This window comes from Lipophrys pholis (assembly GCF_963383615.2).
Source record: "Lipophrys pholis genome assembly, chromosome: 15".
Classification (NCBI taxonomy): domain Eukaryota; kingdom Metazoa; phylum Chordata; class Actinopteri; order Blenniiformes; family Blenniidae; genus Lipophrys; species Lipophrys pholis.
Window position 1 is genome coordinate 19369684 of NC_137642.1, and position 25651 is coordinate 19395334.

Sequence of the window (25651 nt, forward strand, 5' to 3'; positions counted from 1 at the left end):
CGCAGTGTGGGGCGAGAATATCCGACAGAAAGCTGTTTCTGTAGGGCGAGACACTGCCACTCCCATACAACTACTGAACTAGAGCACAATGTCCCTTCAAAGTGTGCGATGGGAACGTCAACAAATGTGAAGCAAGGCAGCAACAGCAGAATTACAGCACAGTCACGTCTCTACGCAAAGCATAATGCATGTAAATCTTCACCATCCCATCAGTAAGTGGCCCGAGTCAGAAGCTCTGCAATCCTTTAGATTCATTATTTATCCTGTTAATGGACAAATGAATGATAAAATATCTATAGCTGCATCGTGGATGCCAGAGAGGGAACAATCACAACACATGGAAGCACAACACATACTGCATTATGCGCTTTAGATTTACAGGTGAAGCGTCTGCTACTGAGAAACTATTCAGATGGATTCAGAACTGATGAATGTAAACATGTTTCAAACTTTGCTTGGCACAAATTGTGACGCTGGTCTGCTTTTTCAAAGTTTTGGTTTCTTTTTTTACATAAAAATTATAAAAACAAAATCTAAACTATGATGCTCTTATGTGCTTCTTCCCAACAAGAAATGAAATTACAATATTGATAAGTTGAAGTTTTTTTAGGGGTTGAAACGTGTGTGGTCTGCATCCATTAGGGAAAATCAGAGAACTTAAAAATAAACTACAATTATCTGCTTGGATAAACTCTGTTACTTATGGCTGGAGTGCACAATACCTATTATCTGTGTTGCAAAAGTGGATGAAGGCGTACTGCGTTCACGCAAGTATAATGACACTAGTTTGTTTTTCTCCCCAAAATAAAGGAAATACTTCAAGACTGGTAGAAGAAGCTGCGCAGTAGTGACACGTGTAAACTGTGGAAAGTATAGATGTATTGTTTTGTGGCAGGATTTTGTAAAACCGATCCAAAAAAGTAGTTTTCATCCTGTAAACTAGTTTATTGATTTACAAACTAATCTCAGTTACATGGGTGGAAACTTATCGTAGTCAGTGAAGCACTATCAAAAACATGCTTATAAATGAGTAATAACATGTTGTTAATTTAATAGATCAGAGCCCCAAAAAGTTTATCATTTAAATTTACCTTTGAAATGTTTTCAACCAGTTAAAAAAATTGTCAATTGGACAATTTTGTAAAACTGAGCCAAACGTTTTTGTCTGCATGTGGATTATTTTCTGGAGAAAAAAAAAGAAAGAAGAAAAAAGTGGGAATTGGCGATCAAAAATTTTATATAATCTAAGTTGAACCCAAGCGAATATATATATATACGTTTATCATGATAATTTTGTAAAACAAAGTAAAAAATAAACATTGTTTTACCATGTAACGCTCAATAAATTATCGGATAAAATCATCTTGGTAGATCATGTGGAAGTGATTCTCATTCAAATAAATTTATTTTGCTGTTATGGCAAAATCAAGCACAAAATGTTTTCTTGAATATAAATTTACCTGAGTGTAATATGTAAATCTATGTCACTAATTTAGTAGATAAATGTATCTTTATGAAAGTGAAGCCAAAAAAATCCTAACATTTTTTGTCATTTTACTAATGAATTAAACAGAATCCAAAAATAGGTTTTTACTCATATGATTTTACTTAGGTAATTTGATAACATAGAAGCATTTTTTTGAAACTGAAAGTAGCAGCAAGTCACAAGAGCTGTAAAATAACCAATTATTTTTTTGATACATACATTTTTTAAACTGAATTTTCAGCAATAGAGACTAAATAGAATTTGTTAAAAGGAAAGCTTTAATTTGCTAATTTGTGTGTGTGTGTGTGTGTGTGTGTGTGTGTGTGTGTGTGTGTGTGTGTGTGTGTGTGTGTGTGTGTGTGTGTGTGTGTGTGTGTGTGTGTGTGTGTGCGTGCGTGTGTGTGTGTGTGTGTGTGTGTGTGTGTGTGTGCTGAGATCAAGCTGCATCATTATTTTTGTGTTTTTATGGAGGAGGAAAGTAAATGTAAAAAAAAAAAAAAAATCAATTAACAATTTCGACAATATTCATCTATTTAGTTTAATGCATCGAGAGGACTCTCTAAAAACGGATGATAAATGTTTTAATGCTGCATGTTTTAATGTGAAGTTTCTCCTAATTCTGGATTATTAAAAACAAAACAAAACTTTTTAAATCTGACTACATTTACTCTTGGTGCATTTTGTTAGAACTTTTAATAACATTTTCAGAATGCAAACATAATTACCACACCGTTTTGAGCCAATAATATGTCTCCTGAGATTAATTGAAAGGACTGACGGTTGTCCCGGAGTTTCACATTTAGATTATAAATTATAATTATGAAGTATGACTCGGAACTATTTTAAGATAAACCTGTTTTGTTATTCTGAAAACGTGAATTGAATTGTGAATATTATTCAAAATCTAAAGACATATGTTTTAAAGCAAATTTAATGAATTAATGAATTTTATGAATTCAGAGTAAAAAAAATAAAGATATAAAACAATTGTTAGTTATACCTCAACTGAAACTTCATTCTTTATTTCTGTGGTTTGTACGTTTACACCGTGCAGACACACCAACTCCAGAGCATGTTGGAACCCTCACATGTTGCATCACTCCTGTGTGCTTTCCCATAAGTTCAGACTTTTGGGACAATTTGAAACCTTTTGTGTGTGAAATAGATGTGCGGACGATGCGGGCTAATGTGTGAGAATAAATCTATCCGACAACCTCCACTCTGTCCAGCAAAGTAGAGCGTAATCGAAACAAAACAAAAATATACAGTAAGAAGATGCAGTATCATCACTTTCACCCATCACCAACCTCGTCCCGCAGGAGCGCAGGCACAAAACACAAGTTATGGAGAACGCCGATAACCTGAACGGAAAAAAAGACGGCGCGTTTCGGCGAGGTCACGCACAAGTTAATGCTGCTTGCTGAACGCAAAACAGAAATCACAAGCAAAAAGCAAAGGGGGGCTTTGCTGTGGGATGCCTGAACGGGAGAGAAACTCGCTGCATTCTCCTCATTTTCACAAGACCATAATCTCTTTAGATTGTTCTTCTTGGCAAACTATGTCACGTTTTCTTGTGCTAAAACTCTGCTTATTGTAAGGTTTGCATACATTTTCTCTCTAGATATAATGTAAATCACGTGACAATTACTGTGCAAACATTAACAACATCATACAGCAGCGATCAGTGTATTCTCAGTTATTTGTTTTACTTCTTTTTCCTTCCCAAACGCCGAGATTAAAAAAAAAAAAACCTGTCAAACAAAAATGTCACTATCAGCATTAAGACTGTGGGCAAACAGAAACTTTAAAGTGTGACCCTGAGTTGGCGCTGGCCATTCAAGTGGTGGGAATGTACAAGAAGCTGCAGATGGACATGAAACCAATACATTTTATCGTGCGGTGCACACGGTGCCCTGCACACCTCCTGCACATTGAACTCACACGTGTGTTTGGAACAGGACAAAGTAACTGCTTGCAGGATCGGGCGTCTTGCTGGAGACCACGGGATTGTGTGTTTTTTGCATGTGTGGAAGTGTGTGCAAGTGTGTGAGGGACAGATAATGAGGAGGAGGGAAACTGATGACGTCATCTCATCAGTCCATCAAACCATAGTAATGCCCCCTCCTCCTCTTCCTTTATCTCTTCCTTTGTGTCGCACCGGCGGGTGCTACGGAGAAGGGGAGGACCGGGTGGAACGCTGGCGTCCAGGTTTCACCTGACGGCGCCGTCTCTGGAGGGGAGTCCTCCGGGGCAAGGCCATCACGTCCTCAGCTTCAGGATGACCGTCGCCAGGATGAGGAAGAACGTGTTCCAGCCCAGAGTGACGGCGAATCCCCGCCACACCATCATCCGAGACAGACCCCAGCCTGGAGGGAAGAATTACATCAGCATTGAAGACGCAAATAAGGTTCTGCAGAAACTGAAAGTCACTTGAGCCAATAAGCTCAGCGATGTAACCCTTAATCAAGGAAGTCACCAAACTTCTTATGCACTCTTCTGAATAAAATGGCAAACTGAAGGAATTCCGATTTAATAATTGATAATTGATTAAGGTGTTCGTAATGTTGTATTTGTCGTAATGTAAACATTAGAGTATTTGACTGTTGCTTCTTCTACCCCAGTCAGAGCACCTGACGGATGCATGTATGTTAAAAATATGAAACTTTGTGAAAACGGTGTCGGAAATACAGGAAATGACAAGATCTATAATAACACATTGTATTGTAGGACAGTAGAGTCAGTTTAGGTGGTTTCTAATGTAAAAATTACAATATTTTTGATTTTGGTCATTTTTACACCACTTAGAGATTTGAAGGTACAACTAGATATTATGGTGCAGGCTGTGCCTAGAAATCACTTTTTTGGCAAAAACTAATTTTAGCCACTTTTACAAGTGGATCGACTGGTAAACAGAACTCCAACACTCCAACAGTCCATTACAGCGACTCCATCACTGCACCCATCTGTCGGCCATCGGCCTGCCTCATGAAACCTCCAACATACTTGACCTCCTCCACCTGAGAAAGGTTCTTCTTCCCTCCACCTTGCCGTGGGACTTATGTAGTTTATTGATATCCAGAGCTATCTCTTGGATCAATTGATCCATCACCTCTGAAGTTACAAGTTCTTTAGTAAACCTTTCCTCAGTATCATCTGCATACACAGATAAATAAGGAGGTTAAAATTGATGTCAACATGTAGTACAGCTTCAACCTCACAGCTTGTAGAAACTGATTGAAATTGAAATGGCTAAGTTTAAAAAATGTTTCAACTAATCTCCCAAATTGAATTGTGACACTGTCGATTTCTACCCCGCGTCTCATCTTCCACTCTGCAAACACCACGACTTTAATAAACTCCTCCTCCTCCTCCTCCTCCTCTGACTTCCTGTGTGAATCGCGTGACACGGAGACAGATCGTGTTCTCATCAGGTGTCTTTGTTCAGAGGTCAGAACGAGGAGAAACGACTGTGGGGCGGTACACCTTACCCTCCAGGAGGATAGGTTACACCGGATCCAGGGATGATTAAAGATTTAGGCGACTGGCTGCGTTGTGCATAACCGACCGAGCAGCGTGCACACGGCCGACACAGGCCGCCGACACGCCAGTGTGAGGCATTATGAAACTGTCGCTCAGCGTGAACGTACAACGTGTGCGTTACCTCTGTACATGATACACCGGAGGGCCTCGGAGGCGTAGGTCTGAGGAAGAGCCAGGCTGACGTAGCGGAGAGGATACGGGATACACTCCACAGGCCAGATGATACCTGCATCACAGGGCGGCAGACAGAGGCGCATGTGAGGAGTTAAAAATACATACAGTTTGGAAATACGTTCTCCTATTAAATAAATATTACATGAGTAAAAAAGTGATAATATACACAGACGATAAACGGAAGTAACCAGTTTTCAGCGCAACAAGCTGAAAAACGTTGAGCTTTTTCAAAATTTTGAATAGAACTTCGTAAAACAACACTAAACGGACACAGAGAGCGCACACTGAATGCGTTTGAACTACTTTTCTTCATTTATGGCGCTGAGGAGGATTCTTCAAGGAACCTCTCAAAGCTTTGAAAGTTTTAGATCACGTCACCAAAAAAGCCCAACCATTCATCTCGGCGGCCTACACGCAAGCTCACGCCCACTTCAACGCCACATCAAAGGGTTTTTAATCCACTTTCGTACTTCAATAATGCCCCAGTAATCACACTCCTACTAGCCTCTCGCACACATTTCTCAAAGAGACAATGTTGTATAACAGTCTCACCGCTGATGATGAGGTTGGGGTAGAAAATGCCCAGGGCGGCCTGGTTGGCGCTCTGCTCGTCGTCGATGGCGGACGAGATGACGAGGCCAAATGAGATCCCTGTGACGCCCTGCAGCACGATGAGGATGATGACCAGCGCCAAGGAGCCTTCGTTAGGTATCTGCAGAGAGGAAGACTCGAGTTTGAGAAAAATAGAGCATTTTCACCCATGAGGATGCAGCAGATTTGCACAGTTTCTCTAAAAGGTTAATAACAAAATGGAAAAAAACTTCATCCAAAGTACGAGTTCAGGTTGGATTTGGGGGCGTTTGTGCATTTTCCCAGTTCCATCATCCCACAATACAAAACCATGCATTTCTATTGATTTCTGTTGCCACCCACATTTGTCATTTTGTATTTTTCGAGAGTGGCATACAATTTATTAGTCCCTAGTCTTTAAAACTATGGTGTCATTTAAAGTCTGAGAAGCATAAAACTATATAAAAAAGCATGTTGTGCACACATTTTCTTCAGTTCTCAATTAATCAAGTTTGAAATATGTCAAACTGCAAGGTGTATGCGTTATATTCACTTTAAGAATGTAAATAAACTTTAAAATACCCACTAGATTTTCATTATGTGTGCCAGAAAAATCAAAAAAGGCTTTTTAAACTCTTTATAATTCGTAAGAATATTATTTTTCAAGAAAAAAAATGTTTTGCAAATGAACATATGTGATAGTATTTGTTAAATATAAGAGTTTAAAATCAGGTTAAAGCTGTCCATCGTGTGTCTGACAGTAGTTCAATGATGAATCAGTGGTGAACCCTGTTGGAGATCGTGAGAGGAGATGAGAAGATGAGATCAAGAAAAGGGAAGAAAGAGATCAAGAAGGAAAAGACCTGCTGAGACACAAGCAGTCTGACATTGTGCACTGATCTGCAGCCAAAAATACCACAAAGAAATGGAAAGAAATGTCAGTGCTGATTAAGTCTGGTTCTGAATAATGCAGACAGAGAGGGAGAGGGTGGGCTACAAGGACGTAGAACTACTGAAAACGCTGCGAGTCTCCGCTGACGGTTGAAGCCGATAACAGTCTTTGTTGTGTGTGTGAACCTCTGTGGACGTGTGTCTCCACTTGAGTGTGTCAGCGCTCTCCTCAGTGTGTAAAGACACCATCCGTCTCCCCTGACAACGTGCAAAAATAGACCTGCACCAAGAGGCCACAGGACCACTCGGTTGCCACAGCAATCAAGGGCTGTTGTGGCGATCCTGCAGTGATCCCTGGATACGGATAACGCAGGAAGTGATTTATGGACTGGTGGTCTCTCTGGACTGCAGCACCTTAATTAACACACATGCGCACAGACACACACCCTCAAAACGCATGTGCCTGCATGAACTACACGCGCGTGCACACACACACACACACACACACACACACTGAAATATGTCTTCTGTCTGTATTGACTCCTTACATATCAATAGTGAGCGGAGTCTTCGCGTGGTTTACAGTTTTTACATTAAACATGAACCTTCAGGGGTCTCACATGAGACGATCCAGGTTATATTATTTATGCTCCGGTATGCTCCGTGGTATTTATAGGAAGTAAAATAGTTAAGATATTTAGATCATAGGAACATTTTGAGATATTTCAGTGTCGCTGCTGTAGTTTGAATGCAGCTTTAAACAAAAGCTGACATAAATGGCATTAGGAATGATCAACAAATAGTCTGCACCAATTGCAACAAGCTGATTTAGGGATCAATAATTATTCCATAATTATTCCATAAAGAATGTATGTGTGCTCCTGAACCCTTCAAAATGAACAGCGGTCAATGAGAGGATAGGAGGCTGCTTCCTGCATTCAAAGCTGATTTGAGATGGAACTTTGTGATCCAACAACAAAGAGTGTTGCGTTAACTGCAAAAAAAGACATAAAATGCCACCCTCCCACCTACAGTACATTGTGTAAAAATACTTCAAAACTTCCTTAACCTTTACAACCTCCTGCGCTGTTTTTGGATATATATTTATCATTTCACCTTTTTTTTTTCTTTCAAATTAGGTGATAATTATGTCTCTGTTATATAGTTTTAAATACCCTAAAATTGTATTTATCGTCATTGTCTGGTGGCTAAAGCGAGTACAACATAAATGACTGAGATGCATCAGATTTAAAGTCATATCTTTGAAGAGGTCATAAAAATGCAAATGAAGACAGTAAAAAAAAAAAAAAAAGACCTCCCAAGTCGGTGAAACATTAATCTTTAGAATGTCGGAGCTGCTCCCTACACGACAATCTCTCTCAACACAAACCAAACTATGTCAGGAATGTGGCGATCTCTTAAAGCAGCTTCACATGGCTACTGAAAAACAAGACATATCGAGTGTTTCAACCTCAAGACTTCGACGAAAAGTATGAGCGGCGTTACGCTCTTCTGCGTACGTCAGACAGGACCGACTCTGTCGTCTGGTTTTACAAACAAGTATTGATGTAACCATGAAGAATAAACAATGGAGGAGATGGATTGGAGAAACAAACAGTGAGAGGAAGGTCTGTGAGGCCGTGCATGAAGTCAGTTTTGGTCCCGTGTTTATAGTTTATAGTTAACAGTCATTTGCCTGCTTCATTAGTGAGCACGCACTCCCCCTGTTATTTCTCTCCTCCCTGTGGAGCTCGTCTTTGCAGCTGCAGAGGCTCATTTTACGATTAAAGAGGGTTTTTGTTTTATCCGTTCTGGATCATGCGTGTGTGTTTATGTGCGGCATCTGTATCTGCCTGCGTGTCTTAGAGCCCGGACCTTGAAGACGAGCAGGATGAAGAGGAGCAGCATGATGATCTGGACACTGATGACAAACAGCTGAGAGAAGAGGTGAGCCAGCATCGTCTCCAGAGAGCTCACACCTGACAGACACAAGAGAGACACAGATTTAGAAGTCATTTCTATCATTTTTCAGGTGGAAAACATGGACACAAACACATATTTGCACTATTATAAAGTGTTTTTAATCAACAGTTGTGCATATACACAATGTTTTGATCAGGTATGTGGGATCAACTTATTGAAATTTAGCAATTTATTAAAGTTATTTCTCAAGAAAGAAATCTATTTCTACTGCGCTATAAAGTGCCTCAGAGCAAACCAATAAACAAACAAACAAACAAACAAACAAACAAAATACTGTATAACATACAGCTTGTCAGTGTTTCCTCTGCTGATAAATTCTACCTGCTGTGATCTTGTTGCTCCCTCTGCTGGCCAGGCCTCAAATTACAACTCTACAGAGAAAATACGTTTACTGAGTGTTTTTAATGTGGTTTTACTAATCTGGCCTTACAGAGGGCTTAACAAGGGTTGTTTATCGGTTTTATTTTGTAGTATATATTATCTATTTCTGATACACATCTTGTTTTATAATAGTATAGAATTGTCATAGAGTTTCATGAAAGTACCCACTTTAATCAAAGTATTCATTCTACATTGTGTTTGCTGGTTGTACAAATGACTTTCTGTTGAGTTATTTTATGTTGTTTGCTTTCTTTTTAGACATCGATATTCATGCTGTCATCTTTCTCTATTTGCACTGTCCTGTTTCTGTCAACTAAGAAACACTGGTTACATTACATTTTCTTTGACTTGAATTTTGCCTGTTGATTGACCTGCTGTTTAGTCGGTTGGTCGGTCGGTTGGTTGGTCAGTTGGTTGGTTGATTGGTTGGTTGGTTGGTAAGCAGTTTGACTTTGGAAATTATGAAATGTTACTAAACCTAAATTGTGCATTTTAAAAGTGATGACTTGAATTTTAGGGTATGAATTAGTCTTCTGCTCGGGGTTTGAGAGGCCAAGCAGCAGAAAAGAATACAGTAAGGAATGAAGAAGTTAAGTTTGTTATAAAAGTAAAGTTCATTCTGTTTGATATATTTATTGAAATAATTCAATTTTCATCAGCAGCATCTCAATGTACATCATTTGACTCCTCACCTGCGACCCAGCATCTGTCTAAAAGTCCCTCCTTCCTCTCCAGGACAAAGGAGAGTGCCGTCAGACCCACGGCCAGGTAGAAGGTGATGCTAAAGGGGCAGAGAGGAGGAGGCAAGCAACCGTTATAGGACAAGTCGCTCATTTCTGTGCGCAGCTCAATTTGTAACAATTCCTCTCAAAATCAAGCAGACATCAAACACATGTTCAGAGTGAAGACCACCCTACAGACCTGAGAACAGCTCCTGGTGTCACGAACGTGGTGAAGTCAGTGTTCTGGCTGCCGTAGATCGGCTCCTCAAACTAAAAACAAGAGACAAACGGGGCAGGAATCATCGAACGATTAAGTGAGTACTATCCAGGTGCTTGAATAATGTTCATTTGTTTGGTTCAAAGTCTGTCCATTGCTTTGAATTTGGAGCATCAATTCTTATTAATGGTCTTCTGCTCTCTGAAGTTTAATACTATAAATATCTTGTCTTTTCATAAATAACCATAAAATAGGACAAATATGACACAAACTCACACATCGTATCTCCATGATTTTCTTTCTTACCTTTATTGGCAGAGCAACCAAGTACGCCATCGATCCCAACTTATTGTCCACAAAAGCCTACAAGGCAAACAACAAGACACGTTTGTTTTACTTGTTATTACACATTATTAACATAATTCCTCTTATTTATGTGTCAAGAATGCTCATGGTAATAGTTCTGAACTTAAAAACCAGCACAGATCAAGTTTAAATGTGCGTTGTTGATGTCTTTGACATAAAGATGCAATATTCAGGATGCAATTTGCGGTAATGCACTTTCTTATGTTGCCTACACGTACCCCTCTCAACCTGAATACAAATGACGCATGATAATGACAACTGAGCACAAAGAAATTACATTCTGAAGGTTTTTGCATCAAGTGAATCATTTTTATAACCAAATATGACAAAACTCTTCTTTTTTCCTGAATTAATTTGGGACAAACTGTTGTTTTCTTTGATTAAAAATGCTTTCAACAATATTAAATGAACTGTTTGCATGCAAATACAGACTTTACAGTCATGGCTCTGTGTTTTTCCCAAGAGGAGAAATTAAGAACAACAGCTACTTTTATTGTAGTTTTTTTTTTTTTGTTGTAATTTGTATGCTTTATTGCGTGATCTCACAGGCTTGATTGAACCCTGTGACGGGCTGGTTTTCGGCTTTTTTGACAAAAATCTGAGCCAAACTCGTCACGGATTAAACTGGACCGGTCTGAGTCATCTTTTCTTTGTTCCAAAATAACTTGTGCTTACAACATTTAGTCGTCTTACTTTGGCTATTTTTGGGAAGATGTGGAAACTGTGAACCAGTCCAAATACCCGGGAACAAATCGGAATGACAGCCTGACCTTTTGAAGCCCATGTGGACTCACTTTGCAAGAAGGCTCGTCAGCAGATGTGTTTTGTGGATTGTACTTATTTAAAATTTTTCTTTCACACTAGTTTTATCGAGTCCTGATCAACTTTTAACTTAATCTGCTGGTTGAACTGCAGGACTAAGGATCTTATGGTGCACAACATGTTACTGGGAGAGTAATAAACAATGTCACCGACCTGCACAAAAGTAGTCTGTGACATAATGGATCCTGTCAGAGCCACTAAAAACTACCAGTTAATTCCTACTGGATACACCAGATACCCGGATGTCAGACAAAAAGACTGATTGTTTTTACCCTCTGTCCCATTTTTAACTGCTCTCCTGCTATTTCAATATCAAAACTTTCATTACAACAATCCTGCTTCAGCAAATATCAGTAAACTACTTATGTCGTACAAATCCTGACTTAATAATTGTTGTTCAACACGAGAAACAATAAAAGTCGCGTTTCGTCCTGTTTTGAGTTGACCTGCTGTGAAGAGGGCTTCTTCTTAATGACGTCAAGAGGTGGATATGAATGTGAAAGTTTGGAAAATGTTGGCAATGCGACATCATCCGTCGCTTCGTTTGAGTGTCATTTAAAATCCAGTCCGTTTTCAGACGTCTGTGTCATTCTCCTCACCTGAAATGCCTCGTGGAGTTTCTTCTGCAGCATGATGGCGATCTGTCGATCTGGAAATACAAAGAACCGTAAAAATGAACAATTTCAGCTTTTCAGGTAACCTGAGATGATAGCGTACGCACAGATACATCACCAAAAAACGTAAATATCATTGGAACCTTGTTGTTTTATCAGTTATTGTCCGTTATTTCCACACCCACAACATGTGAGTTAAAAGGTTAAGATAAGGTAAAACTGGATAATCACAAAAAAAACCTTCAATGTTTTGATAATTACGACGATGATGATCTTTCACAGACAAAAAAATTCTGATTATTAACAGAAGCTATACAGAAGCCTTACTTGTCAGGTCCAGCCACACGTGTACAGATCCTCCATCAACCACTTCTCTGGATACCTGCCGCTGGATCATCCTGCAATTAAGTTAAGGTTCAATTAGTTAAACCTCAGTAACAATTAAATATGGTTAAGCGGGTGTGTGTGTGTGTGTGCGTGTGTGCGTGTGTGTGTGTGTGTGTGTGTGTGTGTGTGTGTGTGTGTGTGTGTGTGTGTGTGTGTGTGTGTGTGTGTGTGTGTGTGTGTGTGTGTGTGTGTGTGTGTGTGTGTGTGTGTGGAGTGGCTTTGGAGGTACACTTGCAGCTTCCACATTTTTTAAATCTCATTCTAACTTTTTTGGAACAGCAAACTGTTTATCACAGAGATTCTCGAAAGTTCAAGCTGCTGACTTGCACTGCAGCTGACAAATGCTGAGTTTCCAACTGGAAAGTGGATTTCATAATAAATCCAAATCAATAACAATAACATACATTTCAGAAGAGAAAGACTAGTTATGTCTTTTTTTTTACATTTCTGGTTACAGGGAGGCAGGTAGTAATGCTGGCTGAGTGAGTCTGCAAGTTTTGAATGGTAACTAATCCCACAAGTGCATGGTCCTCACATATAAAAGAGTAATACACATATTGCTTTGTTTTCTGTTTGACAAGTGCACAACAATGTGAAATTGACTAATTTCTATCACTTTGCATGCATGCAGACACTCTCACTATGGTTTCATTGATTATTATAAAATTTTCAAGAGTATTTAATATGTGCTTGTCGGTTCTGTGTTTTAGGAGATCTCAAAGTGTTTATGATTTAGAAATCTCACGCTGACTTGCATGTTTGTACGCATGCATACTAATGCACACCGTCATTATCAGACTATAAAAATACGCACATGGCTTGTCATAACACAGAGAGATCGTTTGATTGGTGGAAGCTGCGAGGAAGGACAGGAAGGACCAGCCCGTCGAGCAGGGAGTCAAATGCTGCAGCTCCTGTCTGAGACAACAACTCGTGCCCTTTCGTCCAGGAGCACTGACTCAGGCCCGCATGATGGCGGCCGTGAGGTGTGCAGCGACTTCAAAGAACACTTCATGTGCGTCAAAGTCGGAGGGAGGGGTGATGGGTGGAACGGCACAGCAACAATAAAGAAACAAAAGATTGTTTTTCTCAATATTCAGTTTCAACAAAATCAAAAGAGACTTCACTCATGTGTATTTTATTTCACTGGAGGAAAGAAAACTCAGAAATAAGCTGTGTTTTACTGTTGTCAAAAATGTAGTATGATTTATAAAGTATTAACATTAAATTATGAACACAACATTTAAAAATGCGTGTGACAAGTCCAATGTTGGGCTGTACTTCTATGAAAGAATATTTATTAATCATCCTGTTGAATTGTATAATATATGACCAAATAGGGACGATAATGCATTTTTACAACAAATTCAATTCAATTCCTTTCGTACAAATGTAGGTATTTATATTCATTGTCAAATCTTGATGATTGAAAATGTAATTTTAATACCTTAAATATTTCCATTACATTTTCTAACGATTACTGTTATATACATTTCTGCTAACAAAAACAATCATTGTGGGTATAGTATTTCTTATATTTCACCAACTGAAAAATCTTAGAAGGAAAATTATATAGAATAGAAAATTACATTTTAGTGTATTTTATACTTTACTACTTCGAGAATTGTTTATTTCAGGTGTATTATATCTATAAATATAGAGATTAATGTGCATTTTTCTTCACAACTCCTAAGAAGACATCCATTGTAGATACATTATATACAATAATAAAACTGTCTTATATGTGAATATTTTATATTTTATATGAATATTTTATATATATTTTTATATTTATGCTTATATTTAGTTCTCTTGGAAAAAATAAGTGCTTAACTTTTACATGCCAATCTATATAACATGACGTGGTTGTTGGTGAAGAATGTGTCTTTTTGTGTCTCTTCTTTGTGTGAAGCGTTTGTCTTTGCTCCGCAGCTGGAATTCCATTTTAATGCAGATGGGATTTTAGTTTTATTTGAGTGCTAACGCTGATGCACGTAAACATTGTTGTCTGGTAGTCAGGGTTGTGTGCATGCCGCAACATGTCCAGAAATACTGCCGCAGGTGAGACAAATGGGGAAAGAAAAGCACGCAGGGAAATAAAAATAGCGCCGCTTGTTTTTGTCAGACGAGGTGAAAGGTCAAAGCATGTCCGGACAAGTTGGGACCTGCCAACTAAACATGTTGGACAGAAGCTGCAAACATTAAACTTCGACTCAACATGTCAGGTAAATGTCATGTGTGAAGGTATATATACACCCTTTGTATCCCTCAGAAAGGAAAAAGCGTCAAAACCCCCCAGCGACATTTAAGCTCACAACCTCAAAGTTTGCCAGCATAGGAGACAATATCTACTATTGTATTTTTGTTTCCCTTTAAGACTCTTTTACTTCCGTATGCAAAATAGCAGTCTTGCCTGCAAGTGGCAGGAGGACGATTTGGTTTTTGTTTTGTTTTTAGTTGCTGACCTAGTTTTAGCCTCCACTGTGTGATTATTGAGGATGCAGCTCTTCGAGAGTAGATTTTCTTTCTTATGTAATGTTAAGCAGGATGAAAAAGTTCAATTCTTCAAGCATGGGACTAAGAAGGTCGTCATAGTAAATTTAATCATGACTTCATCTGGAAAATATAATGTAAACACTTAATATTTCTCTGAAATTCCACTTCTACTATCAAAGCAATACATTTAAAGAGATGCATTTTTCCCCCTTTCTGTAAATCCAGAGTGCAGTAACCCAATCTCTACTTGAATGTCCTTCATTTTCTCATCCCTCACGTGATATTTCTGACTTGAAATTATTGTGGAGATTTCCTCAGAACCACAATCAATTTATTGACACGTTTCTGAAGTTTGGCTTTAGTCGAGGACATACATGACACCAAATTCTTTAGATATATGCTTTACTTTACCAAAAACTGTAGATTATTTGTACCTGTAAAGAGACTGACAGCCTGTTTCATGAATGACCATTGTGTTGACTATTTTCCTCATTACTGATTCTTTGGGACTTTAAAATGTCGTAAATGTGAAATTGGGGAGAGAGTATTAAAAGTGAAAAAGGTATTTATTGGACTCATAAGAATTTATTAAGAATAACTTGATAATTCACTGAATAATCATCTGTACTGTAATGATTAATTGTTTGAGTCTAATGCCTGTGCAATATTTTTCGATCTGTACCTGTGTCTGCAGAAATCACTGTGTTGGACTCGTTTGGTCTATTTTAGTGATGTGATGCTCGTCCCGGGAAAAAACGAGACAAAAACGGACAGGAAATCTCTTCAGTTATGCGGATGTTTCTCCCACCGTTTGGTCAGGTAACTTGTGAAGTTCTGTCCGAAGCCAATGACTCCCCAGTACTCTCCATTATAGATCCCATCGAAAGCTTCTTTGTGAGACAAATGAACCTGCGGACAGAAAGAAAACACCAGAGTAAGAGGTTTTTTTTTTTTAAGAGTTTTTGTATAAAACTGCTCACACTCATTAGATTAGATGGATTGGATTGTTCTTTTCTGTAACACAATGCAATCAAGAGCCAGTCGGATGATTCTGCAGCGTAATGACATGCTCAGAAGATACTGCCTGATTACAATACCCAAAGCATGCAACATGGCAACCCTCGAGGACTGTTTCCTAAATGATAAGCCTGGCGGAATAGATTGTACCCAAATGAGCCATTTCTGTGAGATAAATTCCAATTTAAAACAATTTTTCCCTGACATGTATTTATTTCAGTATGTTGAAATACTCTTGGCTTCATAATACTCTTTTATAATAAACTTTTACTAATTTCCCAGAAAAGGGAAGTTTCGACAGTGTTTGTTTCACTGTGAGCAGAAGTGAAAACCATTTGCATGGCGTCAGAAAAATGTAAACAAGATTAAAAAAAAAAAAAAAAAAAAAAACACCCCGTGAAGCTTTCATAACAGAAAGTCTCTCATAGTTCTGGCTACAAAATAATCTTGAAACATACATCCGTGTAAATCTGATAAACTGCAAGAAGCACAAAGTGATGGTGAAGTTTTCCGCAGGTGGAACTTAAGAAGTGAGCAGATGCAAAACTGATCCAGTTGATATTTGAATGTGACGCAAGGGTATATTTTCTGTGAGGTGAGAGAGCTAACCACTACACAACTACATCACCATGCAGCCATGATTGCATTTCCGTTGCAAAATGTATTATTCATTGAATTGTGAGGTTAAAAATGAAGACATCTGTCACGCTGGTTCTGTTTTTGTCACGCGTCTGAACCGGGTTACGACATATCATAGGAGCAGACTGCAATCGCCTGTGTTGTGTTTATTTTGTGACTCTCATGTCGAAACACACACCTGTTCCACGCTGGAGTTGTCCAGGAAGGAGAGCAGTGAGTGGCTGTAAGAGGAGGAGGAGGTCTCATTGTTCACCACGGCAACCTGGATCCCCTTCGGGTCTCCTCCCACACACAAACAGATCAGAGAGACCTGGATGACGGGCAGCAAGAACTGGAAACACAACGAGCTGGGGACGCAACGAGAAGAGACACGCTTATGCTTATAGACTCCCTCTGCTCTCAGTCGCTGTGATGCAATGTGAATTAACACGCACCCCGGCATCCTCTTCATCCGCACCAGGGTTTTAATCATCAGAGCAGCGATGTTCCTCCACTTCGGCAGCACGTCTCTGGCTCGCACCTTCCAGTCCGCTGATATCACACAACACACACACACACACACCCACACACACACACACACACACACACACACACACACACACACACACACACACACACACACACACACACACACACACACACACACACACACACAGTATATAATATCAGCACATGTGCTGCAACACAGCTCTCATTTCCGATGCTTGTCTTCCTCCTGTGTTCATCATCAGTCTTGATCTCTGGCCTCGTGTCCTGTACCTTGCGTGAGGTCGTTACAGCTCATAGCCGTGTCAGCATTCCAGTCAAACTTGGATTATCTGGTTCACGTTCGGACTCTCGGCCATTTTACGCTCGCATCTCGGCCAAATACGCATTTCATTTACGGCCTTTCCGCGTACTGAACACGACTTGTTCCTGGATTGTGAATAAACTCTACAAATCCTACCAGTTACATGACCATAAAACGCAGGACCATAACTGATGTTTTAACAATAAGCTATGCTTGAGATTTTCAGCTATCAGACATTGAAGGAGAAATATATCTAGGAAAACAGATTCCCTCCATTAATTACAGCAAAGCGATTGCCGGGAGGCTTGAGTTTCATTCAGGTCATCACGGACCGTTTTGTAGTTCAGCTGCTGTAGGTTTACGCTGCTGGAGACCGTCAGGATCAAGGCAGAAAATGTCATCAGTTTACTGCTGTGAGTTTATAAGAGTGTTAAAACGATTGTAGGCTGCTATGAAAAAAACATGTATACATGCAGGATCCTTTATGTAGCATAAAGTTATAGATCAACGTCACAGCTGAAAAACTTACAGCAGATGTTTTGCAGCTAAGTCTAATGTGAGAAGTAAAAAAAGAAGTAAACCTTCTTATACTACCTGAACATTTGGGAATGTCATCTGTCGCTGCTGGTCCGATTGCGAGAATGGGCTGGCTCTCGTCACGTCCGCTGTCGAACGATTGGCTGTTTTCTAGCGGTCCGGTTCCCTGCGGACCGGAGCTGCGTTTGGAGTCGACCCGGTCTGACGTCTCGCACAGCCGCAGGAAGGCGTGCTCCAGGGTCTTAGAGCAGGAGAAGATGAGTTCATCAATATCCACATCCATGCGTAAATATGTGTGGTTATGTGTGGGATTTGAACAGCTGGAACGAGCTGCTGTTTAGACTGAACTCACTGTTGCACTGTGCTGCTTCATGACTGCATCTGGAGGGCCTTCAGCCAGCAAGCGACCATTTCGCATGAGACCGACCTAGAAAATGGAGAGAAGACCATAATAAATGGATTTCACATGATACCACTACAGCACTCCCAGCATGTTTTACATTCACACACTTCCCGTCTTGTGTGTGGAACTAAAAGGTATCCCATCAATCATTTCAGTCGGTCAAACAAGGCTAAAACAAACTCTGCAGTGAATCAAGGCTTCCTTTTGTACTGGACGGTATGTGGTGGATGAAACTACCGTGGAGCTTGTTGACGCAGCCCCACAGAGCTCATTCCTTTACGGTGGAACGACGCATCGCCTTGAGCCACTTCAATTGACAAACTCGTGCTGCATGGATTCAAATAAGTTCAACAGATCTGCTTTGTTTGCTTTGCCGGTTTATGTGATCGTCTTTCATCTACTCATCCCCAAGTGGAGACCTCACGGAGCGATCAGATTGGTTAAAGCGAGATTTTTCAATCAGAATCCAAAATGAACTTCTTGTCACAAACAGGTCGACAAACGAAAAAAAAAAAAAAAACTCCCGTTATGCAGTTTCACATTCTTTCGTTTAGATTATGACAGAGCGCACACATACAATGGCTGCTACGCAGACAAACACACTGATTAAATGCGACATAGGGGAACAGGCCGACAAGTTCACGCTGGAGTTCAAGCTTGGTGGTTTGTTAAAGAAGAGATAGAAGTAGTGAGTGTTTCCTGGTTTCTCAGCAGGCTGATAAAGCTCCTCAAAGAGCTTTTAAACCACCATGTGACAGTAAATTCTCCACTAAAACCCGGACGAAAGGTGAAATTCCTTTCAATTTGCAGCCTTAATACAGAGCAAACATGTGGAGATCATAGTCGAGTGAGAAATGTAAGAAGTAGAGTATCTGTGTGATCAGTGCAGCAAAAAAAAAGAAAAAAAAAAAGCAACCGTTGAACTTTTGGTTCTGCATTTTACACACCAGCTTAACAGGAGACCAAAGCAGAAGTAACACGTTATCTTCTTTATCAAGAAACAGTCTTGCGTTTTCCAAGTGTTAAAAAAAATAAACATGACTAAACTTCATCAATATGTAAAAGGATATGTTAGAAAATGTAAAACTGACCAAAATCGGACAGAATTCACCAATTTAATCTTAAACTTTTCACTTAATGGGAGATTTCTCTTACTAAAGGTTCCTTAATTTACAATCCTGTTGCCGCTTTCCATCAACACAATGCACCACTGTCAAAAAAAAAAGTAAAACCAACTTTAAATATGACGTATTAGACACATTGGAGCATATGTTTAGAAATGCGTGCACATTCACTATCTCTAGTTTGATATGTAACATGAATATGACAGTATATTTTCTTTTTTTTTTTCAAATTGAGATTAATAGTTCTTTTTTGGAATGACAATGAATTATTTGATAAATATTACACATGTTTTCAATGTAAGGTTGAAACACATACTGAGAAGAAGAGAAAGTACGGATATTTTTTTCAAATGTGGGGAGAAAAAGTGAAACGTGGTCAAAAAACTACTCGAGAGCTGAGACATGAATCAGTGAATCCACTTGGGAGAGACAAGTGAAAGACAAGTCCAGTTGATCTGATTCAATTGTTTTGAGATAATTAAGTTAAGTACAGATGTCTGCAAAGTGAAAGAAAGTACAAGTACCTATACTTCTCCTCTGCATTTTCATATAGTTCTCACAAGCCATAACTTTGTAATTATGGGTCAATTACTTCAAAGAACGAAGAAACCAAATAATATAGATCAAGATCTGAACAGTTCAAACATTTAGCATTAATACTTTGTATCAATTAATACTTTATATCAATGCTAAGTATTTGTGCAAATGCAAACACCAAAGCTGCAGTAATTTCCCACTTAAAAATGCATTAATTCCACAAATGGTGGCTTATGGATTTAAATCAAAAGAAAACAAAGGTGGCTTTCAGAAACCTAATCTGAAGTACAAACCTTCAACTTTAAAACATGTGGCTTCATGGAGTTCATATACAGAGAAAGTTATGTTAAAACAATGAACGAACGCATGAAATCAGTAGATTTATGTTGAGCTAAGTATTAGTGTGACCAACAGTGAAGGTGATCGAAATCTGTCGGACTATAGGCTGTAAAATTGCTGGCGTAGCCGTTTTCAGATGCGAATTGGACTGAAACTTGTGGCCTGATTACCGTGTCTCCTCCTCGTCCGCCCTCGCTGTCCTCGCAGTGACTGTATTCAATTGCCGTCAGGACAGAGTTCAGAGGGTGCAAAGACTTCATTTATCAGCTGCAAAGAAAGAAGCTACAAAGTCCAGACTGAGCACTTCCTCAAACGAAATCATAAAACTACCGTCAATAAACAGCCTTGATGCTCAATTTATCACTTTTAATAGTCCTGTTATGACCGCCTATAAAGAAACGACAGAGATATGGCCGGGCCAAATCAACCCAAAGTAGTTAGTGAACATGGACTCACCCTGAACAGGTTGTCAGTCCATCACAGAACCAACATAGAGAGACTGTATGTGCAAACCAACATGTTGATTATATGTACCTCTAAAGACTGGCTAGACTATGATGACTTATGTGTGAATGCACTGTGCATTCATGTTTTGCATGTCAGGTGGAGTTCAGGTGGTAAATTACAGGTAAGAGAAAGAACAGTGTTTTTTGACAGACACTAACATCATATACTGCTTGTATTCAATGCAAACCATATTTTTATCACTGTAGTCAATGAGATTGTTACTGCTTTCACTGGGAGACGTCCCTCGCTGCAGTGATCATTTAAGGTGACATCACGCCACCCAGTTTGATGCAGAACAAACGCACAACAGAGCCTCTAGCTCTTAATGAGGTTGTGTCCTTCCTGTCAAATCTAATAAAGAAAAAAAGCTCATCCAAACACAGTGTATATCAATAGACGCATTGTACTTCCACGAGGAGGACCATGACCGTGTGGATGAATGTGAACATGGAACACTGTGCTCATTTCTTTATTCCCAAATGCACGTTCATGTGTGTACTCATACTTGTGTGTCCCAAGGTTACAGCAAATGAATAAACTCACCACATTGGCCTGCCTGGCCTCCTCTATGTAGTGCGTGGTGATGATGACCGACACTTTCCCCGTCTTTACAATCTCCACCAGATGTTGCCAGATCCTGGAAGGTCGATTTAAAAGGAGCAAATTAAATTACATAACAGGTTCGCTGATGGAGTTCTCCTAAGCCCACAGCTCGCAGCTCCGCCAACGACGGCTTCGCTGCCAACCGGCTTGATCTGAGGAGGCATTTGCGATTACACAATGACACCAGAGTAACACACAGAGGGGGTGCAACATGCTTTGAAAAAGAAAATGAAAAAAAAAAAAGGCCAGCTTTTCTGGCTCCGAGCTTTTAGTCCAAACTAAATCTCAACTGTCGAGATATAATTGCGACTGCAACTTAATCAATGAATTTCATTTAACAGCATTGTTTTCTGCATTCTTGCGGGAATGTCCTATTTCCCAGTTGAAAGTTAACAATAACTTCCACCTGTGCTAATGAGACAAACCAGCTTATCAACAGGAATAACAACCAAAACGGGGACATACAGCTCATTTTCACCCCGGATTCATGCAGCTGTTTGTTTTCTGCTGTTAATACATCTAACTCATACTCAGTCTGCATGAGTTCAAGCAAAAGCAACATGAAAATAACCCGTTTGTTTGTGGAGTGTGTACAGCTTCTAATTTCTTGAGTGACGTCAAACACATTGTGCCATTTTTCGATGGGTAAACTGTTAAGCACAGTAGCATCCAGACGGAGTTCTCCCAAGTAGGACTTTTCCCATTTTCCCTTCAATACTGAATACAACATTAATCTCTGTGAAATATGATAATTCACAACATTTCAATTAAGCAGATATTTCATGTCTCATGCTAGTGCTAGATTGTGTTAAATTAAAAGGTAATACTGCTGAACAAACAGATAAAAAATGATAACAGGGTAAAATGTATCAATCTATTGATTAAGGGGGAGAGTACACTTCAGACAGGTCATCGGCAGTGAAAACGATCTGTCTTTGCAATGATTGCAAATTAGTGAAGAATGAAGTTGCTCCCTAATAAAATACAATATAGTGTCCTAATGATAAATATGGGAATATCAGGTTACTGCAACAACACTACTTTTCGCGCACCGGTAACTGGTAATATTTTATTTATATTTCACACATTTTTACTGGCACTGTTTTGATGAGCGAAGCAGTTATTGGTACCCTGACATTCGTCCCATTCACTGTAGGAGTGCTACATACTTCGCCCTGAGCACGGGGTCCACTCCAACCGTCGGCTCGTCCAGGATGAGCAGCTCTGGATTCTGCAGCAGAGCCGCTCCCAGAGACACGCGGCGCCGCTGACCCCCGCTGAGCCACAGAAACACAGAAAAACCAAGTGAGGAAATGACACGACAACACAGGGAAACACGTTGAACTTTCTCCAGAAAGAGGTGGCGCAAGACAAACCTGCCTGGCAACACAGAGAAAGAAAAACACAAAGCCCGAGGCTGAGACGCTGGCGGGAAGGCACACTTTGATTAAACACAAAGGAATATTAAAGCAGAAGTCGATCGTTCACAAACAGCGTGCTACTCATACCAGGAATAGCTTTCATACAGTTTCAGTCTGGTTGTGGCGTCAAGCTGCAGCAGAGACGATAAGCTCCGTCTCAGTCAATCGTGAATGCCAGCGACATGCATGGCGTCACACTGGGTTCATTTTTACTGAGTCTCGTCCTGAAAAGCAACCGGTGAGATTCTGTATCTCAGTAACATGACAGGCCGTCACAGTAAAAACGATGTAAATATTGGATGAGGCGCTAATGAACGCAGGAGCGAGAGCCCTCTCGGAGAACAGAGGGGTCTTTGTGAGGAACCAGGTGCGTGAATACAGAGCTGCAACAAGAGATGATTATGATGATCGGTCACTTTTGCTGATGATCATTGATTCCTCTGTCATAGCGATAACTTTTCACACTGTAGACTCAAAGCATCAAGCCACATTTTGAGGAATAATTCATCATCAAAGCAGATTGAACATGATCTATAAGTGGAATGAAAGCAAACAAATATAGCAATGATACAATTTCCAGCATATTGTTCTCGTGTTATCAGGGTCTAATGTGAGCAAAACCCTGATCCTGTTTGCACATGATGTGATACCTGCTGTTATCTTTAGTTGATCGCTTAATAAAACACACACAAGCTGAAAATGCAATCTGTCAACATTTGCATCTAATTGAGGTTTATCTTAGTAAATCAAGCCAATAATGTTTTATGGGTTCTGGGATGACTGTCAAAGGAAGCGAGAGATAAGATATCTGTGTGTGAGCAGATGGAGTCTGATAACCCAGGGCACAAAGTGCAACAGGTGTCTGCAGACAGCTGTAAAACTACATAAGCATCCCATAATACACTAACACTTTTGAATCTAACATGCATGAATCATATCATTGTTCACTGAAGGTCAAACTGATAGTGATTATACTGCTGTCAACGGTTTGGAACCTTCAATTGTTGGTCCTGTAAAGTAAACGTTTGTGGTTTTACCTGAGATTTCGGACCAGACTGTGTTTCTGAGGTAGATCTAAGAAGTCGATGAGGAAGTCCATCCGCGCCTGCGTTTCCTTCGACGTCAGACCGTGAATTCGGCCAAAGAATGCGAGGGTGTCGCTGATGGTGAACTCATTGTACAGTGCCAACTCCTGCGCAACACAACACAACACAACACAACACAACACAAAGGCAGCCGCGCTTCAAGAGGGTGCATGAGTTCATGCTTTTAGAATTGTTTCACATTTATACATGTATGAATGTAACATTTTTTGTCACCTGATGTTACATGACAAGCATTTTTGTGTGTGTTTCTGTAAGATTTGTGGTTTGGAGGTCTGGGTTTCAAGTAACTCTGGGGTACCCTGTACACTTTATTCACTCACAAAATATTTGTTTTGTTAGAAACCCGAGATTATTTGTTTGGTGCAGACTTAGATTTGCAGTGTAGAGGGTTTGGGTAACATATATTATAGGACAGTGGTACAGTAGTATTCCATAATGTAAGTATTAAGGAATCCTAGAGTAGATTTATAGAAATTTTTCAACTATTAATGCTGGAATATTTATCTTTTCTGTTAGTTTTTTGCAACTTTCCAAGAGATTATGATTGTGTTTGTTCATACTGACTTTAAAGTACATGGCGTAATATTTTCAGTCTCGACATGTTAAAGTGGGGGCTTTAGGTCAAATTAACATTTAAATTCACATTTTTCGAAAAAAAACCAAACAATAAAAACCTAGAGAACATAACATAATTTGCCAGCGGTACTGTTTGAGTATAGGATGATGGATTTTTTTTCTGCATCGCATCGAGGGACAACAACAGTAGATGTGGCCCACATCTGAGGTGTCACATTCCTGCGTCTCAGGGTCACAGATCACTCCCTGCAGGGTTGAATGTGATTCTCTGGAGGACGCACGCCATGTGTGTTATCGGCCTCATCAGTTATCCAGCCTGACAGTAATGAGACACACACAGGTACGGGTGGCTTACTGTAACACGGCTACATTACAGCTACACAAGAGCTCGTGGATTTCACTGTTCGAGGCCGCAATAGTCAGCCTCATGATGTGGAAATAGAGTTTTACCGAGGAAACACCCGATTAAAGTCTTTGTGCGAGAAAACAGCAGCTCCTATTTAAAGACCCTTACTTAACCTAGTATCAGAACAAAAGAAAGAAAGCAGGAAAAGCATCACTTTGGATCCATCTGAATAGTTTCATCATCATTCTGACCCTTTCCATCATCCCGCATCTATACCGCTGCTATCTGAAGTCGGTTCCAACTAGCAGATCACCATTCCACCGCAGGCAAGCCAATAGCTGTGGTTTGGTCTTATCTGGCTGAAATTACCATTGGTTAGGAGGCGATGGTGTGACCATGTTTATGATCTGACCACAGTCCACATAAATGGCCTTTTCTGTTGTTTACCACTGTCAGAGCGTCTGCAGGCTTCCTTCACATGTCCGTTCTGTCGTTCAACACCTGACGCTTCAACCATGGTGTGTTAAAAACACATGGCAGTGTCCAGCTACAGTCAGGTGTGGAATCATGCGTGCATGTCATAAATGTTCGAGATTACAGTGCAAAGCATTATGAGGTTGATCCACCGCCTGAATCCGGTGATGCACACAAACCCAATCTGAGCACATCAGTCAGTGTTCAGGTAAATGGTCCAGAGGTGGAAACATTCTCTTTAGATAAACTTTAGATTACGACTTGGTTTCTAGCTTTGTGTTTATTTATTATGAACTATGTGAGTGTCTTATTTCTATACCATTCTTGCGCATTGACGTCAGTGACCTAATTTGTTATCCATCCATCCGTGGAGCCGTACATAAATGGGGCTTGCAGTGTCAATGATGCAAGAACTGCTGATTTCCAAGGTTGGAAATGTTATTTAACCTTTTAGGACTTATTGAAATTTCAACCATCTCAAGGATATTTCAAGACTAATATGAAACCATTCGATTCGATTCTTATTTGATAAGATCTGTGTAAAACTAACCATAATTACACATTTGTATGTCACAATTTCAAG

General features: G+C 39.8%; 1 protein-coding gene across 1 annotated transcript in view; it reads right to left on the bottom strand.

The window, feature by feature from the left end:
• Window positions 1-2478: 2478 nt before the first annotated feature.
• The window catches only part of abch1 (ATP-binding cassette, sub-family H, member 1), a gene marked incomplete at its 5' end in the record, with an annotated part of 30272 nt that continues 7099 nt past the window's right edge, over window positions 2479-25651 (bottom strand). Inside the window, 17 exons of the mRNA XM_080481295.1 lie at window positions 2479-3852; window positions 5148-5252; window positions 5753-5912; window positions 8537-8640; window positions 9718-9806; window positions 9947-10017; window positions 10271-10327; window positions 11752-11801; window positions 12094-12164; window positions 15458-15558; window positions 16484-16652; window positions 16740-16836; window positions 17690-17873; window positions 17985-18059; window positions 21086-21179; window positions 22315-22422; window positions 23604-23758. Of these exons, the coding sequence (XP_080337421.1) occupies window positions 3746-3852; window positions 5148-5252; window positions 5753-5912; window positions 8537-8640; window positions 9718-9806; window positions 9947-10017; window positions 10271-10327; window positions 11752-11801; window positions 12094-12164; window positions 15458-15558; window positions 16484-16652; window positions 16740-16836; window positions 17690-17873; window positions 17985-18059; window positions 21086-21179; window positions 22315-22422; window positions 23604-23758 (1797 nt within the window). The 3' untranslated portion in view covers window positions 2479-3745. The remainder of the gene's footprint in view (window positions 3853-5147; window positions 5253-5752; window positions 5913-8536; window positions 8641-9717; window positions 9807-9946; window positions 10018-10270; window positions 10328-11751; window positions 11802-12093; window positions 12165-15457; window positions 15559-16483; window positions 16653-16739; window positions 16837-17689; window positions 17874-17984; window positions 18060-21085; window positions 21180-22314; window positions 22423-23603; window positions 23759-25651) is intronic.